This window comes from Armigeres subalbatus, chromosome 2, assembly GCF_024139115.2.
Source record: "Armigeres subalbatus isolate Guangzhou_Male chromosome 2, GZ_Asu_2, whole genome shotgun sequence".
Classification (NCBI taxonomy): Eukaryota; Metazoa; Arthropoda; class Insecta; order Diptera; family Culicidae; genus Armigeres; species Armigeres subalbatus.
Window position 1 is genome coordinate 355,832,876 of NC_085140.1, and position 23,668 is coordinate 355,856,543.

Genomic DNA, 23,668 nt, shown 5'->3' on the forward strand with positions numbered 1-23,668 from the left:
AAAACAAGAGCCCCCCGTAAGGGTGGTCCGAAATACATCCTTTACCCTGCTACACCACTTATCTAAGAAAATGTCAATTTTCTGAACAGCACATTCTGGAAAACGGCGTTCTAAAAAAGATAAAATCCATTATACGCCATACCGCGAAAGATACATACCGCCTAATGCTATATTGAGAAAATGAATTCGTTGAAATGTTTTTCTTTAAAATATTATAACCCCATTGGCGTAAATAAGGGGGGCCGGGGTGGGCCTGGCCCCCTCCAGACCTACTTGTGGCCCCCCCCAGAAAATTTTGAAAAGTAATTCCAACTTAGTCAGTTTTTATTTCATTTACATATTTCCTACATATTTCTTAATTTTGATTATGAATTCTATAAACATATTTTTTGTTGCGTTATCACATCTATGACCATTTGTTCAGCAAAGCATCGAAATATTTAAGTTGGACCCCGGGAACATTTTCTCGATTTTAAAGCTAAAATAAATTCCGCTTCTAATTCAGTTGCTAGCTTAAAATAATAAATTTGTTCTGCATTTGTTTGACTAGTATCCTGGTCGCAGAAACATAAAAACGTATTAAGATATAAATATTTCTGTTCTATTAAACTACCATCCGCTCCAAAAAAGATATTGTTCCATTAATTTTTTTGGAGATTTCATAAGGATCATCGGAAAACTCTTTTGTGCCTGCTTAAATTAGAATTTTTTTTAGGATAAAAAAAAATAAATTTAGAAACCAGTTCGTATCCGAAAACATTTCTTTTGCAGCACAATTCAGATCGATTTGGTTGCTTCTCAAGTCTCTTTGATTTTTGCAGAGAAATCTCTCACCTATTCAGAAAACCATAATAAAGCCTCTTCCTAACGTCAGTAGCTACAAAAACCCTATGTTATTCTGGAATTTGATTTAGGACTCATAATTTTATGACTCATGGAATTTAGTACTCATAAAAAACACTTTAGGATTCCAAATTTGTGTTCATCGGTACTTAACTATTTCAGCACATAGCATACATTTTGGTATTCCATGAATACTTATATTGATTATGACAAAATTTCGTGGAATATATTCCACATCTAAAGAGTTTCAAAAATTTCAAGTTTAAAAAAAATCGAGATCTTTATGCATTAAGTAATCATGGAAATGCTTGAAAACTTTCAGAAATATACTCATATCGATTCTTGAATCTTAGATTACACACTTATCCACATTTAGTAACATGGAGAAGACAAGTTGACACAGACACAGCGTTTTGAAGCAATCACAGCATCATTGGAAATCAATTGTATTATTCGCGATTTTTTTTTATGTTAGTTTTAGGACGAATGAGCGAATGAGTCAAACAATTTCTATTGCAATCCATGCGCACAGTGCTTTAAATCGCCTTTGAAAATTACATCCCACCAGCTGGTGCCATGGCTCCCCCTAGACCGAGACTCTAGTTACGCCTATGTATAACCCCGAGCAACAAACCTGTTGTAAATCAGTTTATGATGAATTGTGCTATTAGGGACATTCAATCCGTATTGCTATAGGAGGGATCTTATATATTTTTTCTTTATTCTGGCCAAATTTGCCTGCATAAAAAAAAGATCACATTAATCCCTATTCTCATTCTCAATTACATACTTGCATTTTTTCGAGCTAACGCCTATTTCTGAAGAAAGGATCACATATACAATTTCCTCACTTCATGAAAATGCCTTCTTTTAAAGAATGGACCACATCCCCCATTATCATATTCTGGGCAGATACATGTTATTGAAGAACGAATAATAACATTCATTATCTGTGGAAACACCCACAAAAAAGGGACACATTTACTATTACATTATTCCGAGTAATGCATTATTTTTAAAGAAGGAATCACATTCACCATTGCCTCATTCCGGGCAAATGCATTATTTTTGTTCACAAGGATTCACATCCATCCATAAGGCAATATATTTCTTAAGAAGGTATATACAGGACAGGTTTGTTTTCTAAAATATTTGCCAAAACGCTATCAATCGGAATTGCCGTTTGAGATTCTACTTTTTATACAATACATCCGTTGTTCTTCTATTTTAAAATAAAATTACTTTGAAAACATTGTACTCTGATATTTTTATAAATTCAACAACACATCTTGGAGTATCAAGAACATCTAAAAGTACCAAAGGATATCCAGCTGATAATCTCCAATAAGGCACTCTTGAACGTAACATTAAACGCTGCTTTTATCGACGCATATAAATGATTGCGAAGATGTGCTTGCAAGAGGTACTATATTTTCGGGGAATTGTTCCATTCGGGGAAATGTTACATTCGGGGAATTGTTACATTCGGGGAAATTGTATTCGGGGAATTGTTACATTCGGGGAAATTACATTCGGGGAAATTGCATTCGGGGATTTGGTTTTCGGGGAATTGTCGTACAATCATTTGGAGCCTATTGCGATTGAATGATACTGCAAGTCAAACGTTGATCTTTATTGCTTGACTATGACTTATAGACGGTTACCAATGACAAGCCTGATACAAAAATTTTCAATTTTTCATATAAAAAGTGTGACAAAGGGGGTTGAAAATGGTCAATTTTTGCGTTACGTAATTAATGAATCTCCCCTTAGTTGTATGTCTATCGGTTATTTGGGGTGGAAATGCTCCTATTTTGATTTAAGTACGTATCAGTTGAATGCTTATGTTTCTCCCGCGACATCCGCCTCTATCGGATCCAGTAGTAAACTGGATGCCATGAATCACACATTGAATGCATTGCACAAGAACCTGTGCATTAATTATGTCGTAAATTTGCTCTGCCAGCTACAGTGCGAGCTGCGCCGATTACCACTCGTTCATCCAGATGAAAGTAAAATGCAACCAGCCAACCAGACAACATCAACTGGACTAGCGCTGTCAAGCGGGCGGCGTGCGGACGGTGAATGTCCAGTGCAAAACATGTTTGATTTTCTATAGATTTCCGGTTGCAGTTAATTGGCTTTCCTCGCATTAACCATGCCTAGTTGCAGCTGCTGGCAATTTAGGTACTTGCCGTGTGAATGTAACGCGCCATCAGTCATCATACATTATCTAATTTTCCTGCTTTTTAACGGAACGAAACAAGGTGGTACGACCTCCCATATAGGGTATATGAAATTGTGAAGAACGATCCAAAAAATAGCTCATTATGGGGTACCACTATTATTATAATCTAAGGCGTGGTTTATCTATTCCGCAAACATCTTCCTTTTCACATAAACCTAAATTGTCTAGTCGTTATTAACTTAAATTGAATCAAATACGGCGCACGAGAGGCGTAAGCTAGCCCGCCCGCAGTTGAAAATAACCAAGCAACGAATGAGCATGAGTAAAAGCAAGTAAATGTACTTACATCGAGTGCAGCATGAAAATTATGTTCATTAGCTTTGCCATTTTCACCGGATTGAACCAAATAAGGAAGATAACTGGCGCATGCAAGCTGTCTGCGGTCGCACAAAACTTTATTGTTTGAGTTTTTCATTATGCATGGTTTTGAAACGGGCGAGAAAAATCACAGCAATTTTCGCATGAGAGATGCTTAAAGATTGCGCAAAGTAACATACGGGATTGGTACGCAACATGATAGATAGGCAGATACGATCGCAATTTTGTGTGGTTTGATCTTTTTGCAACGTATCTCGATTCTCCTGAGGTGCTACCACTAAGCAAGGAATTGGTATAGGGGTCGTATACCTACTCCGTTAACATTGTTCATTCCATTGGATGTTTTATGGAGGCACACCAGTTATTCTAAGATAGGTGATGTAGATAATCTTTGGTATAATTTAGTTGACTTTATATGATCGAAGTAAATAGCTTTTTTAATCATATAGCATAAAATTGCTAGCTTTTTGCCTTTCTCGTACAACAAAGTTGTACCAGAATGGCTATCATTTTTAGTTTATATGATAACGTAAGCTGTTTCCGACGGGGAGGAGGCTGAAAACACGATGATTAGAAAATTTCCTAAACTTACTTGTAATCTGTGCTTAATGGTAAATTTGCGATAGTGTTTGACGAAATTGAGTCTCATGATAAAATTGTCGTTACTAGGAATGTGTCGAAGTATGAAAACAAGTTGTGATTTGTTATGAGTTAATCTCATAAAGGTGTTTGCTTTGAAGAATTCGGATAATCTTCCAGCTCAGTATCCTATTTTGATTTTGAAAGTTACCTATAGCATTACTGGCAGATATCAAGGAAATATATCGACAAAACAAGATGAATTCGTCAGACCGTCTTTTTCAGTGCATTCTATAACACTTGGATAACTTGATATCCATTCAGATATGAGCTGTTCACTGTCACGCATGTTTTTGTTCAAAAGCAGTTTAGTAGCTCGCTGAAAAGGAAAGTAGTACGTTCCCGCAAATGAGCAGTACTATCGAGATTGTATAGGGGAGATCTGTATGAAATAAATAAGATGAAGAATAGGACTTACATTAGTCTTGGGTAAGTTCGCGATGCGAACACGGGAGATGTTCTGCTGGTACCCGACAACCGCAGTGTCCCGGATTCCAGGCAAAGGTTATCGTATGGTGCGCATTGGTAAGGTTGCTCTGGATCCAGAGGTTTTCTGGGAGCTCACGGCGCAATTGGACAAGATAAGGATTGTCGTATCCGATAGGGTGATCGTTGATCAGGCAGACTGTCGGACTGTCAAGAGTATCAAGTTTTTCCTGGAAACCCCTAATCCGATATCCAAACGGGAATGTAAAAACCCGGAAAACCTCATCTATGGCAATCAGAGTAAGCGTGGCTGCCAGGACACTCCACACAGATAAAAATATGTTGTGATTTTAAATGTATTTTCATGCACATATTTGGAGCATGCAAATAAACGTAACATTCAATCGATCTCACTATTCTTTTAAATCGAAATAAATGTAAACGGTGCTTGCTTGTAAAATTCAATCAAATTTTATTGAATTTCGAATGCTAATTCGTTTGATGGGATAAGCTGCAATTTTACACGTTGTTGAATTTTCAAAATGATTTGCTGTGCACTGGGGTACTGTTATCTCCTCACAGTAGGATTAATGGATATTCATTACTTTAAACCATTGTTTTTTTTTTGTGGGCCCTCCTTAGTCGTGCGGTAAGATGTGCGGCTACAAAGCAAGATCATTATGAGGAATGGTTGGGTTCGATTCCCGGTGCCGGTCCAGACAATTTTCAGTCTCGAAACTGTCTCGACTTCCCTGGGCATAAAAGTATCATCGTGTTAGACTCATGATATACGAATGCAGAAATGGTAACTTGGCTTAGAAACCTCGCAGTTAATAACTGTGGAAGTGCTTAATGAATACTAAGCTGTCCCAGTGGGGGATGTAATGCTAATGAAGGAGAGTATTTTTTTTGTACATAAATTTTAGTGACTAATTTTGGTGATCGTATTTTGGTAGAAGGCTATGGTAAAGGTTGCAAAAACTCATTTTGCCCGTAAGTTCGAGTCATCCCTGCTCGAATTTATTTTTCTTGTTCTAGTTGCCTTGTGACAAAAAAAAAAAAACAATTTTCGAAATCATTTTCCAAGGCTTCCACAGATCTGCAGAAATGCACGTGCTATCAAAGTATTCACCACTACAATCCCCCACGTGGCGGCCAAATATACAAAAATATCAGAGTAGCCATTTTCTGGAGGTATGTTTTTCTTAAGCGACTATCTGACGCTTATTTTTGGTTGCACGAAATAAAGGAAAAATAAGCGGAGTTGATTTTTTATGTGTGGTACAATATCCAAACCTAGGATCCAAACTGCTTTGCATTGTTCAGTTCAGCCCTTGGGAGAAACAAGATCCGTCAATATCCTGAAGCAAATGTTTGTAGCGTAGCGCTGATATAGGGGAAGATCCATCAATTACGTAGCGCAAAAATCGACCATTTTCAACACCCCTCCCCCTATGTCACATTTTTTTGTATGAAACATCTCAAATTTTTACATGAATCGTCACACTTCACTCCCCTTCCCCCTCTAAGCTGCCTAGGCATCATAGAACAAACTGCAAGTTTCAAAGTGGGCTCTTTGTGTATCAATAATCGACGAACGGGTTCCCCATATATCCAAGGCAAATGAAAGGGACAGCGAAGCATGAGTTGCTGCTCTGTCTCATGCGCGTTGTTTTAGTAAAGCTTGACTTCCACTGAACGTATTTTAGCGTTTCAAAACCATGAAAGTACCACATTCGATGGCAAAGATGCCTACTGCCGCTAACCGCAAGTCGAGCACATCTGTATATGGGCCTCCATATACAGATGTGCTCGACTTGCGGTTAGCGGCAGTATATGTTAAGCCTAGTACGCTGCACTTACGGAATGGGTTCACGGAAAATTTGATCACATTACCACGGTAAATTCGACAGCTGATTCAGTATGGGAGAAATATCACTTTTTCGTACTTTACCGTACTCAAAATCTATCTGATCGACGTTAGGAATATTGTCATTCTGAATGGTGAATTTCGTGCAGTCGCTCACATTCCTGTATTATTGAGACGTATTCTGAATATTATGTGACCCGTGTTTTGACCCATCGAACGCCTCGCGGTTACCTTGTATACAAGAATTGTTTATGAAAAATCGTGCGCAGTAGCTAATTGAATTGAATCATTTGTTTGAGAAACTATATCCTATACCTATATCCAGTTTACACAATTCCGAAAAAAACAACATAAAACTATTTTTGAACGACTTGGCGCTGAATCTTTTGATTTATTCGATACAGTTCAATAGTTTTAGGCAAAGCTTAACGACCTGGGGCACTTCCAGTTTGGAAATAGCAAGCAGTGTTCCATGATTGCTCTTCAAAGTGCGTGTACATACGTAAATAAACAATATGTATAAAACAAAAATTTTGTTTTTTTGTCAGAATATGTATTTTTGGACGAGGATTCAGGGTCTGTCTCATTTGGAGCATTAAATTTAAAAGTGACAGCTCGAGAATTAAAAAACCACCCGATCATAACATTTGCACAGCTAACTATGTACTCGGTTAAACATTGCATGGCATTTAACAGACAAATAGCGAGCATTGGAAATCAACCAATTTCAATCAAAGGAAATAGGACTAAACGTGCTTCTGAGATGAAGTGGGCTTTATTAAAACAATTTATTTAAAGCTCTGTTACTTGTACCACTTTTCTGGCACCGACTCAATAACTTGTTCGTTAAATTTGTTTTAAACTCTTATTTGTAACTTTCGAGTTACGTACCGATCCTGGAAATCTAGTGGTTAGTTTGAAGCCTACATCAGCGGCTCTCAACCTAGGGTATATGTACCTTTAAGGTGCCGACAAGTTGCATTCGATGCAGAATACCCTCCCATTGTGTCCTATTGAAAATTGGCCAGATCAGACGATGGGCTCAAAAGTAATGGCCAAAATACTATTTTTTATAATGTACGAGAAAGGCACCATCACCGCTAGGTGGATTAATCAGGTTTCTTTTTTAATTGATCTCAGATTGAATAACAATATTCTGAATTCTTAAAAGCTTAATAGGAAAAGTAAAACGTTTATCAGAGTTCGAGAATAGGGGAGAAGAAGACCACCAGCTGTCATCGAGAGAAAAAGTAGAATCATTGAAATTTCACACGGTGTGGTATAGGAAATGAAGTATATTTTTGGTATATGTGTGTGTGTGTGTGTGTGTCATCCTCTATCCCTCACCCAGCCGGGGGTGTTGATTAAGTAGTACTACGAATAATTTGATCATATCTCATGCTCCGTAATGGTGCCCTTATTGTTATGAAGACTAGTACTAGAAAAAGGATTCACTTCTGAAGAAAGAATTTTTTTCAAAAAGTGTGGGGAATTGGATGTACAAGCTGTTCATTACAGGTACAGCAAAACAATGCAAGGATGCCCTTATTCGTACTAATTACTCAAAGATAGAAGGTCGAGAAGAGCCACCGCTGCCAACTAAAGCTTGGAATGGAAACCTGGGACTCCCACAATATCCGCGGCAATAGCAGCAAACGATGCCCTGTACGTATTTAGCGTTTAATTTCAAATTTTTAATTTTATATAGCAGCAAAAGAGAGGAAGGAAAAAAATGAAGATTGATCAATAGTTGAGTCAAAATCGCTTAAGTTTTGGACAGAATTCAAGTGCGCTTAGCTGTTAATAGGATTAATTACAAAATATCAATAAGGAGAAAACTATAATAGAATTGGGCATTAAAAAAAACAAATTTAATCTAAAAACAGATTTGGACTAAAACGTTATTAAACATAAAGGCCTGACGTATTGAATATGAAAGCAATTAATAACGAAGATCAGTAGAAAAAATGCGAAAGTCGGCTTTAGTATGAGGTATCGTAGCCATTCAGTAAAAACATTTGGAGAAAAAAGATCAATTGAGAACCAAAGATTAGACTAAGGATACGACAGTTAAAAGGCACAATTAAAAAAGATAGCAACAGAGAATTTAAAATAATGTTGGATTGATCTCACCAAAAGCAAGCCGACTTCCGATGATTTTATACATCCTTCGAAACAAACGGCTGATTAACCAAATCCATAGAACCAGTAATCCTGGTGGAAATATTGCTGAAGAAGGAGCGCCATCGCTTGGTTTAAAGGCAGCAGTTTTGATGACTACAATTCAATCTTGAACACATTCCACCTTGATCATCAGTCAGCAACACTTCATCAGATCCGTGCTGAATTGGGATGGCAGCAGCTTTCTCAATGTCCGATTTCGGTAGTATAGATCCGACAGTAGGCAGAAGGCAAACACATATATACACGCTGGCCTTTTGGATGCGGTGAGCTCGAGGACCACATCTTCGCGATGTATCGAATTGTGGACGTTGCAGTTTTCTTTCGAGATTTCACTTTTCACAAACACGACATATATTAAATTTAAATTTAGATGGAGAGCCAAAAAATTTATAAAAAAAATGACGGATAATTTTTTTGAAGTATATTTTGTTATAAAACAAAATTAAGGACATTTCACAAAAAAATCTTGATTTACGTGGTTAGAATTTAAAAAGCACACAAATAAACATGATATCTCGATTTTATATTTTTTCGAATAAGCAGTTAATGCTTAAGATTGTTGAATTTCTAATCCAACAGACTAAAAATTTCTTGACAAAAAAAATCTATAACGTTCTAAAGGCATTTTAATTCTCATTTTCTATATCATGCCATGTCAAATTTCCGTGGTTCAACTTTTTCTCTAAACTTTTCCAGGTGGCAGCACTGATGAAGGAACCTCCCCCATTTGCTGAGTTTGCAGTAGCCATCGAGCAAGTAAGTGCAGTGCGTGTTTTAATCGTTGGGAAAATAATAAAATATCTATCATGTGTTCGATGGCCCATGCGCATGTATTGCGCTTCTCTCCGGTCGAAACAAGCGCGATCTTGAATAGTTTGCAGTAGCCATCAAGCAAGAAAGTGCGTGCGTGTTTTGGTTATCGCGAAATGGTTAAGATGACGAATCAGTCTTTGGGAAAATACGTTAGACACGGATTCCGTGTGGACACGACCTATGATTGAAGACGGTGTTCCTGTCTTTTGATACCATTTCAAGAAAATTCGAAAAATCTAAAATATTTCAAAATCACAAGTATTCCAAAATACTTAGTCAAACACATTCAGAGTAATAGAAAAATATAGGAAACCATGTTTTAACAGGTTTTAACTCTTTTTTTTTGTTTTTGCGGAACTATTGTTATGTTTATTATTTTTTTCATTCTTAGTTGACAGCTGTACAAAATCGCTTACTAAACCATTGTGAAAATGAGTTAGATGAAATACGTGTCACAGGATGGTAATAAGGCTGACTGAACGTTCAAGTGACAGGAAGTGGAACAGATGCGGATACCTTTTTTTCGACAACCTATATGAAATGAAAAGTAAATGATAAACGGACGACAAGTAATTGACATTATTATTATATTTTTATCTATGTTATTATGCTAGCACATTTATTCATTGTTTACAAATCATAACTATTAATTATATTGTTTTACATTATTCCTCTCAAAGCTCTTGTTAGTATCAGAGGAGGAAGATGGATCTGAATGAAACTACCAATGTATTTATAAAGGCTTTTCATCGAATATTACGAACTATACTACAATAATTGCTCCTTTGAAGTATAATGACCCGAGCAGCACAAGTCAGGTAAAAATGGTTTAGCAACATGATTGTGACCAAATATGAGAATATATGAGTTTCAGTAACATATATGGAACATGTATGCTGCTAGGTAAATAATCTTAATATAACAATCCTATATAAGACATCTAATGTATCACACCACCTATCGTACATCAGCTGTATATTTGAGAACAATTGACAGTCTAACGATTCAACTTTTCAATTACATTATTCCGTCTGGTTCAACATTATTTCTGCCAGGGAAGGATGTGATATTCTGGATTGAGAGTGTAGATTGAGAAGGAGAAGTATTTGGAGTTTAGTGTGTAAGGGTTGACTGTGTGTTGTGGTGGTTGAATAAAGATTCTTGTTGTTAGGATATTATAAAGTTTATACATGTATAATAGACCTGTTCACCATTTTCAAAAGTATTCCAGATTCAAAGTGCCACCCCTCTATTTCAATGAGTATACTAAATGGAGTCTCCTGACCAATTTTTAGCCAAATCCATGGAGATTTAGAGGTGCATCAAACGAGATTTGTAATTCTTCAGACTTTTCGTAAGAATTTCGTCTGAGTGCATCAATTTAACTCCACATAATAAAAGGATTAGTCGTTGATAGCTTCTTTAGACTATTATCTACCACTTTGTCATTGATACTAGGATGTTTAGAGGGCTTATTCTATGACTTTTTATTTGATTTAGTTGAAAAAAATGCCTGAACACCAGAAAAATAATTTTAGGTGCTTCTGGGGGTAGTATAAATTTTCAATATGTGCTGAATTCAATTTTTCCTTTCATTTCTTCTGAGAGTTGCGGAAGTTTCGTCCATACATCACTTTATTTTGAAAAATAAGCTTCGGCATGTAATAATGAAGTTTTCATGAAATACTCAACATTTGAATAGGGTAGTCAAGCAAGACCATTCCCCCATGCTAAAACAAAACGGAACTTCCTTTAAATTGAACGTGATAAAAAAAATCTTATAAAGTTTAAAAAACATCTTGATTTATTGGTTAACCTCCCTTAGTTATTGTACCGCACTCATGCCATAAACAAAACCGGATCGATCCCATCCCATTAACAAACCATTACTTCATAATTGGTGGCTGCAATGATGGACATGAAATTATTATAATCTCAATCATTGCAGGTTGTTTGAAATTAGTCAGCGGCATGAGTGATGCAATAAAACTAAGAGGAGGGCATAGAATTCCATTCAAATGTAGTTAACGACCCCAAAAGGTCATTGAAAACATGGAATTTTCCATAAGACTTGACAAGAGAAAATCTTTATCGACTCGGCGCGAACCGTGACCTCTTGATCTGCAGGCCCTGACACTACCACATAGCCCACTCTAGATCCGGATTGGTAAAATTACGCCGTTGCTCACAATATTAACGATCTCAAATTTTGGAAAAAGTTAAAATTAACTTACATCAGGAATAAAAATCCATATTTCTTAGGATTAGAAACTGAAAAGTTAGTATTCATTGTATTCCTAAATTTTCTGTCAAAATGTTAAGCTCAAGATACCAGAAGATCAATTAAAAAGTTTTAAATTAGGTCGATACAAATATTTGAAAACAATTATGGGGGAGCCCTCTCGGATTTGTTTGCTCAATAATATTTTGAAGGTGCAACGGAAAAAAAATCGGATAATTTTGAGTATTTTCAAAACATTATTCAACAAATACGAGGAGTTTTTAGATTTTTTTTCATTTTAACATTTATTTTTTATTATTATAACCCCCTCCCCTCCTTCTTTGACCTTTCCGAGACCTGTAGGACATAATTTGAATTAAATATTTGTAATATAGAAACCGTTAAAATCTATTCGGCTTGATAACAAATTGAAATTGGGAGGTGTGTTGAATTATTGAATAACGAGCAGTTTTTTCGACAAGAACTTAAGTTTTCAGGCCTCAAAGGTTTGGGGTACCACAATATTGATGTAAAACCCTGAAACCTCTTGAGAAAAAGGTTGAGAACCGCTCGTCCACATACAAAATTTCAATTTATATCTATTTGCCATTATAAACTTTAATTTGTTCAACGAACAATTTTGAGATCGTACCCTACTTCTCGTAGCCTACATATGGTTAATGAAAAGGTTCCTTCTACTGCCCCATCAAACAATAATAAAAGTAGGGAAGCCAAACGCTATTATTAAAATAATGTATGTACTATCCTTTTTTGTAAAAATAATAGTGGTATTCATATGCGATGATGTTCAAGAAGCAAAAAAACACGCTTGACGCGGTGTATTTGGCCAAATGAGCTTTTTGTCGACAAGTCGAGTCAAGTACGAGACACTGAAGACGACCTTACTGTTGAGGTCGAAATACGTATCTGTCAAGGTACAATTAAGTGGTGGAATTAAATGGGATTGTACAATCTCGTCTTATGACAAGCAAATGAGCTTATTAACAAAATATCATATCAAAATATCAACTCCTGACAGTTTTATCACAATTCTCGAATGGGTTACGGTGGAGTTTGATAAAATAATATAGCCCTGATTGGTTGTCTGGCTTGTCTCTAGTTCTAGAGATCCTCAAAAGTGCTGTTATATGGACACATAAGATAGGAGAAGTGTTCCGAACTCCATCTCACTGAACATCTCATCGCACCAATTTCGTCGCTTCTTTTTGTCGACATGCGTGCTCACTGCTGAAAAAATTACAAAAAATATGAAACCAATCAAATTGTTTTCCATTGCTTTGTTTTTGATGGAATGAATATCGGATCCATGGGAGGAATTTCAGGAGTAGTTCCCCTATACGATTTAGTAATGTTTTTGCATGATCTCTTCACGTATTAATTGGCCTTTTCAAAGGAAAACCATTAAAGTTAATAAAAGTTCTTGGAATTTTTTAATTATATTTTTTTGTACACTTTCTTCTTCTCAGTTTTAGTACCTAGTCAATTGATATTTTTATTAGTGCGCAACAGTGCTAGGTTTCAATACATACGTAATCTTTCTGATTAATATCCAAAATCTGCATTGTATTCGGCAACTAACAAACACTACCGTTTCAATTACATATAAGCTTCCCCTATCACAACACTTAAGTAATTTCTCAGTTGGAATCCAACTTATTACTTCAACAATAATTTGTATCACACTTTCCACTGACGAGCCGTTAGATTTTTGTCAACTATGTCAACAAACAGAATCAAAACATAATTACTACATAATATCACAGTACACTACGATCGGCAACTGCTTCGAATCACAGTTGGTTAATAAAATTCTCCCAAAACATCTGTCCAGAACACCACCATTCAACAACCCGAACGTTCCACCAAGATAGACTTCAAGACAACTAGTAGAGTACAGGCGACGAACACGCGCGCGTCACGACCGACCGTTCGATGTGAAAGCAAATCGAAACGAACATACCACGCTGAGCTTTGGAACCGAAATGATATGCAGCGGTGCCATCCAAACTCCCCGAGTTCGGTTGCTCGCCGGTCGGTGATGGCGTTGTGTGTATAGTTGGACTGTTTGTTGCAGAGCTCCATAGGCCTGGCGGTGGAAATGTGTACCGAAAACACGGATATGGGAGGGTATCTAACCAACAGCTCACTATGGGAAAGTTTACTGGCCAATTCTAGCATGAATTTTGGAAACGTCGTATGTCCAAATGAGAAGAAGAATCTAAAAAAGCTACATTCATCAGTTTTCTGCTCAAAAATCCGTTGTAAATGTCAATATGGCTCTCTTATAATCGAAATAGACTGTAATCAGTCACTCTTTTGGACATTCGATGCTTTCAAAAAACTTTTTTTTTAATTTGTTGTTTCTCTTCTCTTCTCCTGCTTCTTCTTCTCTTCCATATACAAAATAAATGGTCTGTGTTCGTATCCGCATAACTCGAAAACGGCTGGATATGTTCGAAATAGTTTCCGACGCGTTTATATGGTATTTTCTCATGCGAAAATCACGAGTAATGTTGACTATATTTAAAATAAATTCTAAAGATTTTTGTAATTCTACTATTTGATAATTAGCTTTGAAACAGTATCCACACGTCGACATCTTGTTTGAAGCTTGGTATCTGGTAATATTCATATTATTCATGCGCTAACAGTTAAACGTAAGCTAGATTTTGATTGTGCAAACAGTAATGTACGATTTGAACATAGAATCGTTGTAAACCTCATTTCTTTTTTTCAAAATCGGTTATTTTGTGCAATTAACTATAAAAGCTGATAAGCGTACGACTAGTGACATGACTTTAATGTAAAATATCTAGCAGCCTGAAAAAAATCCTAACATCGCAAAATGCATTGATATCCCGAGTAGACGACAATAGCTCAATAATATCAAATGTTGATAAGAGAGCAAAATTAGATATGGACATGATTGATATAAGAGATAAAAGATCAGACGACAATATCAATATTTTGCACTAAAATATCATGAGGATATCAAGATATGTTATTTGTAATAAGTGATCGATATCAAGTGCCATTAGTTTGTTCTTATCGATAGCATATCTTGATATTGAAATGATGTTTCGGTGCAAATTTTTGATATTGTTGTCTGTTCTTTTATCTCTTATATCAATCAAGTCCATATCATGTTTTGTTATTCTGTTCATGGCTTCTGCCCGGGTATTGGCCACCTTCCTCTCCTCAGTGTGCATCGAACCATTGCTTTGGGGGCCAACAGCATGGCAATTTTCTTATACCTACCGTGCCCGGCGGTGTGGCTGCTGCTGCGGGTATGTCGGTCGTTGTTTTCCCATCTTCAAGCGTCGTCATTATCCCGCGGGTGGTAGTATGTGGGAAGTGTCTACCCCAGGTATGGGTTTTATTGGTGCACCGACAAAGACGAATTGCACGCGTGCTGTGGGCTCGCGGAAGCTCTGCGGTGCTTTTGCTCACTTTCTGCGAGTTGCTCGAGATACGTACATCTATGTATGGAGATGGGGGTATACGCGAAAATAGCAGAAACGATCGAGGGAATAAAGTAATAAGAACCGAAAGGTCAAGTTAAAGAAAAATAAACCATCAACAATAATTTCTATCCCGCGTGGTGATGAAATAAAGCTTGATAATGAATCGTTAGCGTTGTTTTTCGTCTGCTAGAAAAATGTATCAGAAAAAGGGATAGAAAAAGTGCATAATTTGATTGTTTTTGTGATTGACTTGCAAAATAAATTAAACAATAATATTTGATACACATCCAATTATTTCGGGTAAATTACAGTCTATTATTCTAATGTAGGTCATGTAAGATGTATTTAACTAGTCTGCAGATTAGACCCAAAATATTGAACGGCAGGAAATCCGTCATTACACAGAAGTTTTTACCGGTGCTTTGTACTTTTATTTTGTTGCGTTTCTTAGCTCAAGATGATTAAAAAATTGATCCAAATGCTTTAAATCGAGCAGTACCACAGGCTCAACTAAAAGAAGGTGAAAGGCTATTTTTTCCATTTTCTGAACACAAAGACGACAAAATGAATCATTTAGAAAAAAGAAAAAGGATTTTTTAAATGTAGTGAACTGAAAAGGAATTGAAGAAAATAATGTTAATGACAAAACACTGAATAGCAAAACTATTCATTATCATTCCGGTTAAGCCAAATCAGAGTTGTTTAGATTTCAGAAATAGTAGTCAAAAAAAGCTGGGAGAAATAAATCATTCTCGATGGCCGCTCCGTTTCTTTGGCTTTTCGATAAAGAACATGTCACCAGAACCGTAGCGTGAAGCGACTTTGTGAAACCTTTTTGGGCGCCGCTTACTTTCATGCAGTTGTTCCAATCGACCTTTCTCTGACTAGTTTAATATATAGCGTGTCTTGATTGTGCCTTTTTCATGGTTATGCTTTATTGCTCATCGTTGTGGTTGTTATTTTTCTGACTGAAATATGGTGTGGAACCTTAATGATGTCGAGCAGGTGTAAGAACAATTAAAATAACTATATGCGTAGGGGTTCTAATAATTGATTTTTTTCTTCGTGCACTACAAAAGTACAACAAAGATTCCCATCATTCATTCCCACAATGCTATCCGGAATGATGAACGTGAACAGTTAGGTTGAGAGGGTATAAAACGCTTTTCATATTGGGATAAGGTTTCTTATAATGCAGTTTATGTAGACGCTTATGTATATGGAGTGGATATGAAATGCATACCTTCCTCATTGTATATTCAAAAGGCACAACAGCGAATGGGAAATATGCTCTCTTTTAGTTTTTTTTATTGGGTATGCTAAATCAAAGTAGGGATATAGTTCGGAATTTCATCTCATAGCTTCCAGATTCATCCCATCAAAACAAAGCAATAGAAAGGTATTTGATTTGTTTCATATTTTTGTGATTATTTTTGGCAGTGATCACGTATGTTAGCAAAAAGGAACGACGAGATTGGTGCTGTATATCTTTGTTTTGCGATGTGATGAATATATGTTCAGTGAGATGGAAAACGGGACAGTTCGCCTATATATTATCTGCTACAACATACCAAAAAATAAAAAAATTGAAAAAACGTTTTTGAGAAAATCGATTTTTAAGTTTTATTTTCAATATTTGAACATTTTTTTCCCATTGTTTATATTTTTCACATACCCCCAATGATTACCTAAAACTTTGCAAAAGACATCAAAACGATCAGACAAGCCGTTTTCAAGTTTTTTTTAAGTTTTCGAGGTGTTTTTGCTTAGGCCTTTGTCAAAAGCTAGGAGTCAAAATGGCAAACCAATGATGCAAATTATGTTTTTTCATCACAAAGATTGTATGTGCAAAATTTCAAAGAAATAAAAAAATACAAAAATTAATCGATCTTCGATTTCGCAGAGAATTGCTCCTAGGTGTTAACTTTTTTTTCGGAAAATATTCATGTTAAAAAAAGACCTAGTCAACAAATCAGCCACTGAGCAGGGTTTGCAAAAATCGCTCTCAATAGATAACGAACAATGATAAAAGAGAGGCAAAAACTATTTGAAATCACCACAAGCCATAACAACAGTTGTCATAAGACGAGTTTGTACAATCCCATTTAATTCCACCACTTAATTGTACCTTGACAGATACGTATATCGACCTCAACAGTAAGGTCGTCTTCAGTGTCTCGTACTTGACTCGAGTCGAGTCGAGTCAAGTACGAGACACTGAAGACGACCTTACTGTTGAGGTCGAAATACGTATCTGTCAAGGTACAATTAAGTGGTGGAATTAAATGGGATTGTACAAACTCGTCTTATGACAAGTGAAGACATTCCACTAAAAAGCTCAAAATAATTTTCTTAACATAAAAACAGGTTGATCGAACTTGCATACAAGTGCGAAAAAAAACGGATAGGCAGCCTCCTCCGAGAAGAGACGATAAAACGCATTGTTCTCGCTCATTTTGTGATTTCGCATAGCTGTGTAAAATAAGTTGAAATGCATCATCAGAACCCGTGGCCTCCGAGTTTGGTGCTTTTAAAACGAATTTAAGATAGGGTATGGGAGGGGGAGGGGGTGTGGTCCTTTACAGCCAATCAGTTGTTTAGCATGGCAGCTTCCGAAAAAAGTCTGTCACGGTCTGCTACATATTGTGAATGTATACAGAGATGATAAGTGAGAGATTTTTCCATTCTCTTTCCAGCTACTGAGGCAAGCTGTTTTGTATTCCAACAGTGCTTTGAAACATGTTTCCCGATTATACAACAGTGATGCAACGTTCATAAATTCATAAATGGTTCATAAATGCTCAGTAAACTAACAGTGAAAATGTCATGCATGCACACACTATAGCTTTTTGCTTGGCTTTTTGAGTTTTATTATTCCGGATTTCCATTAGGAAACACATATGAAACCCCACTTACATAGTTTTTATTTTTATTTTTTATTCCTTTATTTATTTGTTAGGCCTGTGTTACTTAACCGCTACTGTGCCGAAATCTACTGTGGTATTCTGCTCTACAGAATCCACACAGAATCTATTTTTAGATTTCCATTACCATATTTGTTGTCGTTGCCAGTCCATCTCATCGTGTGTCCATTGTGTCCGTTTGTCCATGTCGTGTATTCAATGATCGTTGCATTGTTCGGTTGCCATTATTCCGGGTAACGTTGAAGGAATGCCTCCGAGAAGAACAAGTTGTCAGTCGTCATCAGGCAGCCGTGACGGTAAGGCGCGTACCTCAAACGCCACCGTATGGGCTGCGAATCTGGCGACTGACGAGGGTTTGGTGGAGGGGCTGGGAATCGAACCCATGACCATTCGCTTGTAAGGCGAACGTGTAGCCAACTACGCTACGGGACCCCCTCCCACTTACATAGTATTAATAGATATTTAGGCGGTATACTGCTAACTGGTTAAAACGTGTGAAACATTTAAAAAATATGGTGTTTTACCTCGGTGGGCCCATCATACCTTCTTCCCCTATGTGCTTTTCTTGAAGTAGATAGGAACCACCATAACGAAACCAAATGGAATTCAGTGTGAAAATTGTCCCAAAGCAGTAATTCAGCTGACAGCAATTTTCATTCCACCTTGTTTCATTTTTTGGATTTGTTTGCTGCTTTTTTCGTTCGACTGCGAACGCGCACATGAATGGATTTACGGTCGTTGTCGTTTCACCGGTTGTCGGCTTCCGGCGCATTCTATCTCCCTTGACACCGGTTTGAATGAACCGTAAATGTGCTGCCCATTTACAACTGCGCGTGCGATTTAACAGCAGCAACTAGCGCGATCGTCAAGACAAATAAATAACCTAAGTCTAGAAATTGTAACACACAGGTACTGTCGCGTGAGAGCAATGTACCAGAAAGATGTTGCACAGGCAAATCGCGTGAATGGTTAACTTCGTTTTGCCTTTCTCGTACAATCAGTGCACGAAGCTCCGAAAGGCTACAAGATCACTCCAAAAATGAACTTTTGATATAAAGTTCCGGGAGTTCGTAATGTGGATACCAATCGGATCAACTTAATAGAATTTTGTATGTATACATTTTGTCGACATTCTGATCGTAACTTTGTTGTATCATTGTTTCCGTATTTAAAACCCTGATTCATCCACCTAGCGGTGTTGATGTTTTTCTCGTGGAAAAAAATACTAAAAATATGGGTGAGTGTTTTTTAGCGAGTTTTGCTTATATAACATAGTATTCTATCATAACTTCTGATCCCATAGTCCAATTTGGCAAATTTTCCATAGCATACAATGGGACAGGATTTTCCGTCGAATTTTGCGAATAATTCGGCTAATGCTAGGTTTCAAAAAGTGTGTCTACAAAAGTTTGTGTACATGAACACATACACGCACATACATACATACACACATACAGACATCACCTCAATTCGTCGAGCTGAGTCGATTGGTATATAACACTATAAGTCTCCGAGCCTTCTATCAACAGTTTGGTTTTGGTGTGATCGTATAGAGTTTACGTATACTTAGTATACGAGAAAGGCAAAAATATTGTAAATATATAAAATACTTTATCTAAAGCTAAGCTTCCATTTAAAATTAAATTCTGACCCTGATGAGCTGACCCGTTGAACTTCGTCTCACTCAAAAGTGATTAGTTTAGTTAGCACAAACATTTATTTTGTATTAACAATTTTTGAGATTTCTCGGCTATGCAGTCTGGTTTTTCAGAACAAATTTTTAAATTTTGTCCAACGTTTCGACATCGGGTTCGATGTCTTCTTCAGGGAAAAATTCCTCTTTGTTAACTCTTGTATTAACAATTTAACGTGCAAATTTGCACTGCGATTCGATTGCTTTAGGCAGGGCAAACGTCAAAACTTGTGTTTCGTTTGCATGGGAGTCCAACATTGGGCCCCAAAAACCCCTGTTTACAATTTTTCAGGCTGATCGGTTCAGTAGTTTCCGAGTCTATAAGGGTCAGACAGACAGAAATTCATTTGTATGTACATATATAGAAGATTAGTCATACTTTTTGGTGGAAGTCTTTGTAGAGATATTCAAATAATTTCACAACCTTCAAGGAGGCTTCATAAATAGCTAGTAGGTGCAAGAAAACTGCAATGCAATTAAAAACTATTACTTTTTGTTATGTTGACAATTCCAATTAAATCTTACTTTTTGAGAGTAAAAAAGAGATTATAAAATAGTTGAACCGACGAACATTTTATCTCTCTTCCGGCGAAAACTCTCCTAAAAGGCAATCCGTTAAATAAAACTCATTAAATTGCTTCAATTTGGGTTCATTATTTTTCCCTAGCTCGGGCATTTCTAGATGAAACATTATTAAAGCTTATGCTTCAAAACTGTAAGAGTAAGAAGACATTTCAACCGCCATCACGTCGTCATCTAAATGCCAAACCCAAAACAAACCCATGGGAGAGATTTTATTCTTGGGCCAGTCTCAGGATTGGAGCTTCTTTGCCTTTGGCTGAACTATGCCAAACCTACCAGCATCAGGCGGACTAGATGGTGGCACTGGATGGAGGATAAATGCTTCATCCGAGCCCGGCCAATCAAGCGGCAGCGCATATAATCGTGATTTTCTTGCCATTTAAAACGAAATTACATAATCGACTTGTGCGATTATAGAGCCGGTGGTGGTTGAACCAAGCGGTTCGAAACAATCGGTTGCGGTTTTGATGGGTGCTATTGCGGGAACTAAATGGTAGAAGAAATCTAGGTTCGTCACCGGTGCCGTTGAAGTCGGTGGACTGGAGACGGCAAGCTGATGACGCACTGTGAGATGCTTCATGCAAGTAGGAGGTCATAAGAATTGTTTTCTTGTTCATGATACTTATATCGACTTGTAATAACAAAAGTTTGTGTTCAATACTCGTTTTCACATTAATATACGAGTGTTTGAAAATGTTTAGAATTTAATGCAAACCAAGGCTAATAATATTGACCATCTCCTTGTTTATAGTGTCATCCACGGAGCACTGGCGCGAAATTTATATTGGCGTAAAACAAGACAACGGATGAGGTTCTTTAGTCATGGAACCAACAACGTACAGACATGATTTGTTACGAAATCTGTCGTGATAGGTTCTGGTGAAGATTGTTGCCAAGCGATGTTTTATGAATGTAGAATGTGTATCAACAATTCTGCAGGGCCTTTGGCTGGCCCACAGAGCTAAGAGTGCGGAGGATTGGGTTTGCAGATACAGTAATAGACAGATGATTGAGCTGGTTACAATAAGCATATGTTTAAAGTAATGTTTCTATACCGTCATTCGTAGTCCTCGTTGCTGTTTTTGCCTTTCTCGTACAACTAAGTTGTACCGAAAGGCTATCATTTCACTCTGAAAACGAACTTTTTATAGAAGCCTCTGAGACCCATAGTATTATATACCAATCGACTCAGCTCGACGAGCTGAGCATATGTCTGTCTGTCCGTGTGTATGTATGTCTGTGTGTGTGTGCGTGTGTGTGTGTGTGTGCTATAAAAAACATTAGACAACTTTTCGTATAGAAATCCTTAACCGATTTCCCGCAACAAGTTTCATTCGACAGGGGACAAAGCCTTGTTGATCACTATTAAATTTTATAACGATCGGTCATTGCGTTTAAAAGTTATGAAGAAAATGGAACATCAGACCATATAAAACCCATATAAGGTTGGTGTCTTAGCTAAATGCGAGAAAGGCACCACCAACGCTAGGTGGATTAATCTGGGTTTTTTGGAATAGTATGATTTGAGTGTATTATTAAAACCAGCTGAGTTTAGTTCCGATAGTCAGGTATTTGCATCAGGGGCTGTCCATAAACCACGTAGACTAAATTTAAACATTTTTAAATCCATTTCCCCCTTTGAAGTCTACGAAGACGTTTTCAATTTTTTACAAAATATCATTTGTGTTGTCGTGAATCGCATATCTGTCCCATCCTGGGCTTGGGAGTTATGGTCAAAATACAATCTTTTTAAACCAAAAACGCGTCAAAAAGTTTAGCTTATTTTTTGGGAATTTATCCTTAACAGATTTGCTCACAACAAGTTGCATTCAGCTTGAAATCATTTTCCATTGTTTCCGATTGAAAATTGGCCGGATCAGAGTATTAAATCGGAAGTTATGACCAAAATACAATCTTTTTAAACCAAAAACGCGTAAAAAAGTTTAGCTCACTTTTTGAGCACTTATTCTTAACCGATTTTATAAACAAATTGTATTCAACTGGGAATCCTGTCCCAATATTTTCTATTGAAAATTGGCCGGATCGGACTATGGGCTTGGAAGCTATGGCCAAAAAAACAAAATTTCTACGGCAAAAACTAGTAAAAACTTTGGGCACTTATCTTCGACCGATTTGATCACAATGTGACTACAACTTTGTTTAACAAGACATTGCTGTAAATATGTAATCTGAGGCTTGGGAGGCAAAATGTCAGTCAAATGACATTATGTCAAATGACACGTGACATTTTGGAGAGATTTCACTCTCTAGCCTCAGATGTTATATGTAGAGCAATGTACCCTTGGACAAAAATATAGCACTACTCAAGCGTTATGCGTACATCTAAAATTTTGAAGTAAATTTGGCTTCTGAAGAAATTTATGAACAAATTTGTCAAATGACATGCAGATGACATTTTACAAGCCTGGCCGGGAGGCACCGGTTCTGATGGTGCATTTCAACTTGTTTTACACAGCTGTGTGAAAAAAGTATGGTCTCCAACATGAAATGAGTGAAAAAAAAAACCGTTTATTAAACCCCATCGGTGGGGGCCGCATATCCGAATCAGTTTTTTTTCAACTTGTATACAAGTGCGATAGTTTTGTTTTCATGGCTTTCATGGCTTTGATTCGAAGAGGTTTTTTGTTTCTCTTTTATCGTTGTTCGTTATCTATTGAGAGCGATTTCTGCAAACCCTGGATATAATCGTAAAACGACGCATCCTACAAAAAGTGTTGTACGGGTGACTATCGCAAAATCAGCCATGTTTTTAAATAAAAATATTGGAAAAAATCCAAATTGAGTCATACTCTAAAAAAATCGGGTTTGTATATTGTGCTGACAAGTTGTACTTATATTTCGAAATTCAATTTAAACGCATTCTATAACAAAAAATAATCGCAAAATGCGCAAAGTTAGGTGCGTGCACTTAGTATTCGAGAAAGGCGAAAACATTTTAAAATAAATGTTTTTTCTGTGTAGTATTGACTTTGGAATATTTAGTTCCATTGAGAAGTTCATTTTTGTAATAAAAATATAGACAATAAGAACAATTTTCAAGTTATTTTGCACACATGGTATTAGTGCAGCAAACTCGCATCGTAACAGAACATTCAACACAAACTCGATTGGAAATATTTTGTTTCAAGTGAGGGTGCGTCCCTCAATTAGGTTGGTAATCTGGAAGGCATTGGAGCGAAAAATTATGCGCTCTTTTGTTTCATATTGTACCTATATACAGACTACAGTTCCTTCATTCGGTCGACATCGACGGACGAAGTTTACTGATGCGGCACTTTTTTCCTGACTTGGTTACTGCCTCAAAAAAAAGTATTTTTTATTTAGTCAGACTTGCTAGACACAGCAACGATCGAAATTCACCTGTCTCTTTAAAACCGCTTCTGAAGCCATCTGTATATTAG

General features: G+C 36.8%; 1 protein-coding gene across 4 annotated transcripts in view; it reads right to left on the reverse strand.

The window, feature by feature from the left end:
* The window catches only part of LOC134212948 (villin-like protein quail), a 55,283-nt gene that overhangs the window by 15,635 nt on the left and 15,980 nt on the right, over positions 1-23,668 (reverse strand). Inside the window, exon 1 of one of the 4 annotated variants that reach the window (XM_062691327.1) lies at positions 13,113-13,574. The exons of the other annotated variants lie outside the window; for them this stretch is intronic. Coding sequence (XP_062547311.1) covers positions 13,113-13,145 — 33 coding nt within the window. The 5' untranslated portion in view covers positions 13,146-13,574. Of the gene's footprint in view, positions 1-13,112; positions 13,575-23,668 lie in introns of those variants that run through there. 4 annotated transcript variants of the gene reach the window in all.